We start from the raw sequence: 11,217 nt of genomic DNA, 5'->3' as shown, positions 1-11,217 counted from the left end.
AAGTAAAAACAGCGGAAATATGCTTATTATGTGCGGTATGTGGACGAGTTGCTCGTGTGGTACGCTTTCAAAGGATCACTCTAAATTCATATCAAAGGTCTCTTCTGCTCTCTCCATGTTCCACACCACGGGTGCATGGCTCTAGGCATGGTTAACCATTCTTTCCCTGGTTGTGACCCACAACAGTCCATAATACCTAGGTGAATAGGGAAAGCAGATTTTAGGAGACTTGCACATCAGTCTCGTCTTAACTGAGAATCGAGCCCTGATCCTTTTCGTTTTCCACGGAAGACTCTGACCATTGAGCTATAAGTCCCTTGAAGCAGTATGACCCTTACAGGGCATGGGAGCCCACACATGAACTGCTGATTGACAAGAAGCTTCAACAAGACATCACTGATAGTGCAGTGACAAGAGTCACGCACATTACAACTCTTGCAGTAATAAAGTTGGTAGAATTACCGACAATATGTAAAGTAAAAGGACACAAGTGCAACTAATGTGACATTTATTGTGGCAACGTTTCGCTCTCCAGGAGCTTTATCAAGCCATTACAAACAATACGTATGTATGTATGTATGATGTTCGCCAAGACCATAGTCCTGGCGAACATTATACATACATAGTGAACATCGAAATGTTACCTCACTAGTATTGCACCTCACTCTGAGCCTTTATATACCCTCTGTGTCCATGTATTGTTTGTAATGGCTTGATAAAGCTCCTGGAGAGCGAAACGTTGCCACAATAAATGTCACATTAGTTGCACTTGTGTCCTTTTACTTTACAACTCTTGCAGTCATCGGGAGGAGCAGAAACCTCTAAGCAAACTGCAGGTATCCTGAAGAAGCAACGGCTTACAGAACATAAACTGCTCTTACAGGACATCCATGATCTATTATGGCATATTACAAGAACTATCCTATCTGCTCTATACAGCACATCGATTCCATTTTGTATTTGATAATAAGGGGAAACTTTTTTTTTTTTTAGGAAAACTAACATGAAGGTGGTGGCAGTGCAGTGTGGCTGGCGTGTGAATAAGAATGTTGGAGGGGTTTACGAGGGAGTGGCGACGATGCTGCGAGGGTCGTTTGGGCATGTGTGGCGAGCCTGGGAAGAGTTGTGTGCCTGGGCAGGTGCCAGGGGCGAGGCAGGGTGCCACTTGGTCACCCCAGGTGCTGCCAGTGTGTCACCACAGCTCTTACCATCTCCACCAACAATAACTGTTGTAGCAACACCAAGCCACGCCCGAGAGGCTCAGTCCTCCTTCAGGTCCGCCAGTTCACTTCCTTCAGGATATCCGTGAGCAGAGCCACTGGCAGCAGTTGGTTGGCCACGTTACCAAGAACAACAGTTAGGATTTAGAGAGTGTACGGCTTGAGTGTCTTGGGAAAATGGTGATGGAGGTGTCATCCGTCGACTTCGAAGTGTTCGGCAAAGTCCAGGGTGAGTAAAGATCGCCTTTATCAACCTTCTTTAGTCTTTAAGAGTAAAAAAAAAAATCTTTTTTTTTTTAGATACCGTGTCTCCTCTCCATTCACGTATCATTTTCTCTGTGAAGACCACTCATAACTTACACTTACTGTTGTTAAGTCGCATCCAGGAAAGGACCTGAAAGAAATGGAAATCAACCACACTGCTTGGCTTCGTGTTCTCTTGTGTTATTAACCTTCCTCAATTACTAATCTGAATAAAGTCTTTTACTTCTCCATTCTGTGATCTACCCCTCTCCACCTGAAGTAGCCAGCAGATGGTGAAAGGTATTTGTGTGCCTAAAGGTGTTAATTAATTAATTAATTAATTAATAATAATAATAATAATAATAATAATAATAATAATAATAATAATAATAATAATAATAATAATAATAATAATAATAATTAATAATAAATCACTCGTGTTTTTCCCTCCCCACCTGTAGGTTGCCTGCATGTTTTCTCTTGCAAGAGAAACCGTGTATTACTGTCACAAACATCACTCCCCTCTTGTAAGAGAAGTATACGCATTCCCATGGGCGTATAACGCCACTCTTCATGACTCAGCTGTGTCAGTCGTCACGTGAGGTCACAGACCCTGAGCTGCTTTGGGGATTAGCGTGGACGGTTACAAAGCATGGCTTGCTTCTGCAGTGTTTTAAAAACTGAGTTTGGAGAGTTGAAGGAGGAGGTCTTGCTTCTCCAGGAGGAGATTAGGAGGCTGAAGGTCCACCTCAATGGGCCTGGGAGAGAGTGTGAGGTGGTTGGAGATGTGGGGAATGAGGCTTCTAGCAGTGAGGTGCAGTCTGTCTCTCACTGTGAGGAGGCTGTAGGTGGGGAGGTAGCAACGGGTACCAGCAGTGAGGTGCAGCCCAGCACCTGCTACAAGTGGCGAGTTGTTCACAGTAATGGGAGGCGCATCAGAGTAAGGAAAGTTAAGAGTGAAGATCTGAAGGTAGGAAATCGCTTCTCTGTTCTCCAGGATGAATGTACTTCAGTGGCCAGTGAAGGTAAGGGTACTACTGCCCCTGCTAATGAAGGTAAGCGCATTCTTGTGGTTGGTGACTCTCAGGTAAGATATGTTGACCGTGCTTTTTGTAATAGGAATAAGAAGATGAGAGATAGAGTGTGCTTCCCTGGAGCTGGTGTTGGGGACATTGTCAACAGACTGGATAATATCATGTCAGGTAATGGGAACAAGCCCATTATCTGTCTCAGTGCTGGTGGAAATGATATTGGGAAGGGTAGGAGAGAAGAGCTGCTAGATAAGTACAGGTCAGCTATAGATTTCATTAAGTCTAAGGGAGGGATCCCAATCATATGTAGCATCTTGCCTAGAAGGGGAGTAGGAAATGAATGGTTGTCTAGGGCAATTGGTGTAAATTGCTGGCTAGACAGATACTGCAAGGAACTTGCAATCCCATTCATTGACAACTGGAACAACTTTTATGGCAAACATGATATGTATGCAAGGGATGGGGTTCATCTCTCTGGGGCAGGGGTGGTAGCACTTGCAGACTCGATTGAGAAGGCCATTGGTGAAATGCCTATGATTTTAAACTGATGGAAGATAGAGGTATGGGTGTGTGTGGGAAACAAGCAGGTTGCAACACTAGGGTTGGAAACAGTAAATGTATAAAAGGCATTCAGCATGAAGTTATAAATAAAGACAATAGAACAGGTCAGAAAACAAAGGGGGACAGCAGAGGGCAGCAAGGGACTAGCTCCCTTAAGGTTTACTATACTAATAGCAGGAGTGTTAGAAATAAGATAGATGAGCTAAGATTAATTGCAAGTGCAGGAAACATAGATATTATTGCTATAACAGAGACCTGGCTCAATCTGAAAGATAGAGAGATGCCATCTGAATGTCACATACAAGGCTATAAATTATTCCACACTGACAGGGTCAACAGGAAAGGTGGTGGAGTAGCGATGTATGTCAGAGACAATTTAAATTGTTGTGTTAGACAAGATATTAAATTAGAAGCGTCAGCCACTGAATCTGTTTGGTTACAGCTTCTCGAGGGCCGAGAAAAACTAATTTTGGGTGTGATTTACAGGGCCCCAAATCTTGATAGGGAGTGCAGTAAACTTCTATGGGACGAAATTCGTAAGGCATCTACATACGAAAATGTTGTGCTAATGGGAGATTTCAACTATAGACAGATTGACTGGAGCAATTTGACAGGAAATTTAGAGTCGGGTGACTTTCTTGATACGATCCAGGATTGTTTTTTAAAACAGTTTGTGACAGAGCCAACTAGGGGAAATAACCTCCTTGACTTGGTTCTTGCCAGTAGGGAAACACTAATTAATAATCTTGAGGTTAATGATGAGCTTGGGGAGAGTGATCACAAATCACTCAGTTTTAACATATCATGGAATTCCCCTAATAATGGCAATCAAGTCTCCGTCCCTGACTTTCGCTTGGCTGATTTCATAGGACTGAAAAATTACTTAGGTGGGCTGAACTGGAATGACCTGACTAGGGGTCAGGTAGGTGGTGATGGTTGCCGATATGATGCTTTCCAGGGCATAGTTCTAGCTGCTCAGTCAAATTATGTTCCAAATAGGGAAATCAGATCAAACAAAAATGATCCTAAATGGATGAACAATAGATTAAAATATCTGATTGGTCAAAAGAGAGGCATATATAGGCAAATCAAAAGAGGAGAGGGGCAATTAAGAAATCGATATATTCAGTTAAAGAGAGAAATAAAAAAGGGAATTAGAAAAGCAAAAAGAGATTATGAGGTTAAAGTTGCAAGAGAATCGAAGACTAACCCAAAAGGATTCTTTCAGGTATACAGAAGTAAGATCAGGGACAAGATAGGCCCACTCAAAAGTTCCTCGGGTCAGCTCACTGACAGTGATAAGGAAATGTGTAGAATTTTTAACACATACTTCCTCTCAGTTTTTACACAGGAGGATACCAGTGATATTCCAGTAATGATAAATTATGTAGAACAGGACGATAATAAACTGTGCACTATTAGGGTCACAAGTGACATGGTCCTTAGGCAAATAGATAAATTAAAACCTAACAAATCCCCAGGCCCTGATGAACTGTATGCAAGGGTTCTAAAGGAATGTAAAGAGGAGCTTAGCACACCTTTGGCTAATCTTTTCAACATATCACTACAAACTGGCATGGTGCCAGATAAGTGGAAAATGGCAAATGTGATACCTATTTTCAAAACAGGTGACAGGTCCTTAGCTTCGAACTATAGACCAATAAGCCTAACCTCCATAGTGGGAAAATTTATGGAATCAATAATTGCCGAGGCAGTTCGTAGCCACCTTGAAAAGCATAAATTAATCAACGAATCTCAGCATGGTTTTACAAAGGGACGTTCCTGCCTTACGAATTTATTAACTTTTTTCACTAAGGTATTTGAGGAGGTAGATCATGGTAACGAATATGATATTGTGTATATGGACTTCAGTAAGGCTTTTGACAGGGTCCCACATCAGAGACTATTGAGGAAAATTAAAGCACATGGAATAGGAGGAGAAATTTTTTCCTGGATAGAGGCATGGTTGACAAATAGGCAGCAGAGAGTTTGCATAAATGGGGAGAAATCAGAGTGGGGAAGCGTCACGAGCGGTGTTCCACAGGGGTCAGTGTTGGGCCCCCTGCTGTTCACAATCTACATAAACGACATAGATGAGGGCATAAAGAGCGACATCGGCAAGTTTGCCGATGACACCAAAATAGGCCGTCGAATTCATTCTGACGAGGACATTCGAGCACTCCAGGAAGATTTGAATAGACTGATGCAGTGGTCGGAGAAGTGGCAGATGCAGTTTAATATAGACAAATGCAAAGTTCTAAATGTTGGACAGGACAATAACCATGCCACATATAAACTAAATAATGTAGATCTTAATATTACGGATTGCGAAAAAGATTTAGGAGTTCTGGTTAGCAGTAATCTGAAACCAAGACAACAGTGCATAAGTGTTCGCAATAAAGCTAATAGAATCCTTGGCTTCATATCAAGAAGCATAAATAATAGGAGTCCTCAGGTTGTTCTTCAACTCTATACATCCTTGGTTAGGCCTCATTTAGATTATGCTGCACAGTTTTGGTCACCGTATTACAGAATGGATATAAATTCTCTGGAAAATGTACAAAGGAGGATGACAAAGATGATCCCATGTATCAGAAACCTTCCCTATGAGGATAGACTAAGGGCCCTGAAACTGCACTCTCTAGAAAGACGTAGAATTAGGGGGGATATGATTGAGGTTTATAAGTGGAAGACAGGAATAAATAAAGGGGATGTAAATAGTGTGCTGATAATATCTAGCCTAGACAGGACTCGCAGCAATGGTTTTAAGTTGGAAAAATTCAGATTCAGGAGGGATATAGGAAAGTACTGGTTTGGTAATAGAGTTGTGGATGAGTGGAACAAACTCCCAAGTACCGTTATAGAGGCCAGAACGTTGTGTAGCTTTAAAAATAGGTTGGATAAATACATGAGTAGATGTGGGTGGGTGTGAGTTAGACCTGATAGCTTGTGCTAACGGGTCGGTTGCCGTGTTCCTCCCTTGAGTCAATGTGACCTGACCTGACTAGGTTGGGTGCATTGGCTTAAGCCGGTAGGGACTTGGACCTGCCTCGCATGGGCCAGTAGGCCTTCTGCAGTGTTCCTTCGTTCTTATGTTCTTATGTTCTTATATCACCAGGACTCTCTCCATCACCCCCTCCATCCCACACTCCACGGCCCAACATTTCACCCTTACGACGTATTCAAATTCTTTCACTTTGTCCACAAGCTCTACGTAGCAACAAACTTTCACTCCCCTACACTAGCATTAACCACACGTTATATCCACAGACATACCATGTTCCATAAGTGGCTCATAGCTTACGGGTAGTGCATTCGACTAACAGCCGAAGGACTCAGGTTTGATCCTGGGACGGATAAAGGGGCGGAGTGCAAATTTTTTAGAGATCCTAAAATTGAAGTCGAAAAATAATGGAAATTTTTGGTTTTCTTACCAAAAAATAGTGCAAAATCCTGGCAACATTTTGATGCAATCAGCTTGTTTCTATCATATTTCAAAGTATGTTTTTTCAAAAATGTAATTTTTATGTTTCTGCTGTCATCAAGAGGACATGTTGGCAATTAGTATTTTTATTGTTTTTTTTACTCAAAAAATTACCATTGTTATGATTGTTTCATTCTAAATACTCAACATGGCAAGTTCTGTGAGGACTAAAGTGAAGATCACAGAGTTGTTGCTGCTCAGTTGCCTCTGGGTTATCAACAATGATAGTGGTTTGTTGCTGCTCAGTTGTCTCTGGGTTATCAACAATGATAGTGGTTTGTTACTGCTCAGTTGTCTCTGGGTTATCAACAATTATAGGGGTTTGTTACTGCTCAGTTGCCTCTGGGTTATCAACAATGATAGGGGTTTGTTACTGCTCAGTTGTCTCTGGGTTATCAACAATGATAGTGGTTTGTTACTGCTCAGTTGCCTCTGGGTTATCAACAATGATAGGGGTTTGTTACTGCTCAGTTGTCTCTAGGTTATCAACAATGATAGGGGTTTGTTGCTGCTCAGTTGTCTATGGGTTATCAACAATGATAGTGGTTTGTTACTGCTCAGTTGCCTCTGGGTTATCAACAATGATAGTGGTTTGTTACTGCTCAGTTGCCTCTGGGTTATCAACAATGATAGTGGTTTGTTACTGCTCAGTTGTCTCTGGGTTATCAACAATGATAGTGGTTTGTTACTGCTCAGTTGCCTCTGGGTTATCAACAATGATAGTGGTTTGTTACTGCTCAGTTGCCTCTGGGTTATCAACAATGATAGTGGTTTGTTACTGCTCAGTTGTCTCTGGGTTATCAACAATGATAGGGGTTTGTTACTGCTCAGTTGCCTCTGGGTTATCAACAATGATAGGGGTTTGTTACTGCTCAGTTGTCTCTGGGTTATCAACAATGATAGGGGTTTGTTACTGCTCAGTTGTCTCTGGGTTATCAACAATGATAGGGGTTTGTTACTGCTCAGTTGTCTCTGGGTTATCAACAATGATAGGGGTTTGTTACTGCTCAGTTGTCTCTGGGTTATCAACAATGATAGGGGTTTGTTACTGCTCAGTTGTCTCTGGGTTATCAACAATGATAGGGGTTTGTTACTGCTCAGTTGTCTCTGGGTTATCAACAATGATAGGGGTTTGTTACTGCTCAGTTGCCTCTGGGTTATCAACAATGATAGGGGTTTGTTACTGCTCAGTTGCCTCTGGGTTATCAACAATGATAGGGGTTTGTTACTGCTCAGTTGTCTCTGGGTTATCAACAATGATAGGGGTTTGTTACTGCTCAGTTGCCTCTGGGTTATCAACAATGATAGGGGTTTGTTACTGCTCAGTTGCCTCTGGGTTATCAACAATGATAGTGGTTTGTTACTGCTCAGTTGTCTCTGGGTTATCAACAATGATAGGGGTTTGTTACTGCTCAGTTGCCTCTGGGTTATCAACAATGATAGGAGCTTGTTACTGCTCAGTTGCCTCTGGGTTATCAACAATGATAGGGGTTTGTTACTGCTCAGTTGCCTCTGGGTTATCAACAATGATAGGGGTTTGTTACTGCTCAGTTGTCTCTGGGTTATCAACAATGATAGGGGTTTGTTACTGCTCAGTTGCCTCTGGGTTATCAACAATGATAGGAGGTTGTTACTGCTCAGTTGCCTCTGGGTTATCAACAATGATAGTGGTTTGTTACTGCTCAGTTGTCTCTGGGTTATCAACAATGATAGTGGTTTGTTACTGCTCAGTTGCCTCTGGGTTATCAACAATGATAGGGGTTTGTTACTGCTCAGTTGTCTCTGGGTTATCAACAATGATAGGGGTTTGTTACTGCTCAGTTGCCTCTGGGTTATCAACAATGATAGTGGTTTGTTACTGCTCAGTTGTCTCTGGGTTATCAACAATGATAGGGGTTTGTTACTGCCCAGTTGTCTCTGGGTTATCAACAATGATAGGGGTTTGTTACTGCTCAGTTGTCTCTGGGTTATCAACAATGATAGGGGTTTGTTACTGCTCAGTTGTCTCTGGGTTATCAACAATGATAGGAGCTTGTTACTGCTCAGTTGCCTCTGGGTTATCAACAATGATAGGGGTTTGTTACTGCTCAGTTGTCTCTGGGTTATCAACAATGATAGGGGTTTGTTACTGCTCAGTTGCCTCTGGGTTATCAACAATGATAGGGGTTTGTTACTGCTCAGTTGTCTCTGGGTTATCAACAATGATAGGAGCTTGTTACTGCTCAGTTGTCTCTGGGTTATCAACAATGATAGGGGTTTGTTACTGCTCAGTTGCCTCTGGGTTATCAACAATGATAGGGGTTTGTTACTGCTCAGTTGCCTCTGGGTTATCAACAATGATAGGGGTTTGTTACTGCTCAGTTGTCTCTGGGTTATCAACAATGATAGGGGTTTGTTACTGCTCAGTTGTCTCTGGGTTATCAACAATGATAGGAGCTTGTTACTGCTCAGTTGCCTCTGGGTTATCAACAATGATAGGAGCTTGTTACTGCTCAGTTGCCTCTGGGTTATCAACAATGATAGGGGTTTGTTACTGCTCAGTTGTCTCTGGGTTATCAACAATGATAGGGGTTTGTTACTGCTCAGTTGTCTCTGGGTTATCAACAATGATAGGAGCTTATTACTGCTCAGTTGCCTCTGGGTTATCAACAATGATAGGGGTTTGTTACTGCTCAGTTGCCTCTGGGTTATCAACAATGATAGGAGCTTGTTACTGCTCAGTTGCCTCTGGGTTATCAACAATGATAGGAGCTTGTTACTGCTCAGTTGCCTCTGGGTTATCAACAATGATAGGGGTTTGTTACTGCTCAGTTGTCTCTGGGTTATCAACAATGATAGGAGCTTGTTACTGCTCAGTTGCCTCTGGGTTATCAACAATGATAGGAGCTTGTTACTGCTCAGTTGCCTCTGGGTTATCAACAATGATAGGGGTTTGTTACTGCTCAGTTGCCTCTGGGTTATCAACAATGATAGGAGCTTGTTACTGCTCAGTTGCCTCTGGGTTATCAACAGTGATAGGGGTTTGTTACTGCTCAGTTGCCTCTGGGTTATCAACAATGATAGGGGTTTGTTACTGCTCAGTTGCCTCTGGGTTATCAACAATGATAGGGGTTTGTTACTGCTCAGTTGCCTCTGGGTTATCAACAATGATAGGGGTTTGTTACTGCTCAGTTGCCTCTGGGTTATCAACAATGATAGGAGTTTGCAACACGCTCAAATTTGGTGTTTCATCTCCATAGAGTTTTATAGAAAAAAAATATGAATAACTCAGGAATAAGTTATTGACATTTGTTTTATTTTTTGCAAAGAGTAATAATAGGAGTGTCATGATTTTTTCACACAATATTGATGAATGATGGTTCTATTAATATTCAGAGATGTTTTGCAATATGCTTTCCCATTTTGTTTTCATTGACTCTCCATACCACCGGCGGGATTGAACCCGCGGTCAGAGAGTCTCAAAACTCCAGACCGTCGCGTTAGCCACTGGACCAGCTAGCCACGGTCTGGAGTTTTGAGACTCTCTGACCGCGGGTTCAATCCCGCCGGTGGTATGGTTTGTTTGCAATCGTGTCATTACGATTTCGTGAGTCTTACTGACTCTCATTCTCCGAAAAAACGCAAAAAAAAAAAACACAAATTTCAATTTTTTTTTATAATGGAATCTATTGACATTTCTCGCAAAAAAGTTTGAAATTTAGATAATCTAATTCTTTATCTTTCATCTGATGTTGACTAGAACATTGTACATCTTACCAATTTTGTAGGCCAGGGAGGGTTTCATGATAAATACAATTTTGCAATATCTTCCAATTTTGCAACAAGAAATCCATGCACAAAAGTGTGTAGGATGCAAACTCCTTTTTAATAACAGCATAAAGTTACATTTGAAAGTGGACCAAAAACAAAAATAACCCCCAAAAAATGTCCCTCCAATGCGTTAGGTATATTTCCTTAAATCTGTTGTTCCTATTTATCTCCCAGCAAGTAGGTACTTGTGGGTCGCATCCTAGAAATAGGATTAAAGGATCACAATGAAAATAAGTCAGACTGACCTGAGTTATCCTGGATTACTAACCCACATGTAATATTCATAACCTCACCATGTTCCCACAGTCTTTTGATTTTCATAGTTTTACATGCCCCGTTCTTAGCTGTGTCTGTTGTGTTTTAGTCGAGGTACACATAGACATATCCTACAGTTTGCTTGATGCCCAGTGATCCTGTCACGTCATAAATGAAACACAAACACCAGTTTGTCTGGGTGGCACCTGCACGCTCTAGAAATAAGTCACCTACCTTATTTCTTCATTATTAGTGATCTCTTGTTTCCTCTCATTGTTTTTGTAATCTTTCTTAATTCTCGTACCATCTGGTCTCCTGTGAGCAAAGCCATATGTCTGTTTTTTTTTTTTTTTTACCCCGCTCCCTTTCTCTCTCCATCACCGCTTCCTCAATCCTGTTCATTATCTTCAATTCAACTCTCGGTTTTCCCATTTGCTAAATTAATCTCTGGGCCTGCTGTATAGTCACATCTTTCTTTCTCCTGGTCCTTGTTACCTATAGTCTCTTCCGGAAGTCACGGCCCCCGAGGAGTAGTCCCAGACCAGGCCTCCTTATTGCTAGCCTGATCGATCAGGTTGTTGTTGCTTTCCGCCCTCAGTCCATCGTATACACC

General features: G+C 41.8%; 1 protein-coding gene across 1 annotated transcript in view; it reads left to right on the top strand.

The window, feature by feature from the left end:
• Positions 1–1,142: 1,142 nt before the first annotated feature.
• The window catches only part of LOC128696673 (acylphosphatase-2), a 60,242-nt gene continuing 50,167 nt past the window's right edge, over positions 1,143–11,217 (top strand). Inside the window, exon 1 of the mRNA XM_053788008.2 lies at positions 1,143–1,449. Within this exon, the coding sequence (XP_053643983.1) occupies positions 1,398–1,449 (52 nt within the window). The 5' untranslated portion in view covers positions 1,143–1,397. The remainder of the gene's footprint in view (positions 1,450–11,217) is intronic.

This window comes from Cherax quadricarinatus, chromosome 46, assembly GCF_038502225.1.
Source record: "Cherax quadricarinatus isolate ZL_2023a chromosome 46, ASM3850222v1, whole genome shotgun sequence".
In the NCBI taxonomy this organism is placed as follows: Eukaryota; Metazoa; Arthropoda; class Malacostraca; order Decapoda; family Parastacidae; genus Cherax; species Cherax quadricarinatus.
Note: the sequence above shows the minus strand (reverse complement) of the source record. Positions and strands in the feature narration are given on the sequence as shown.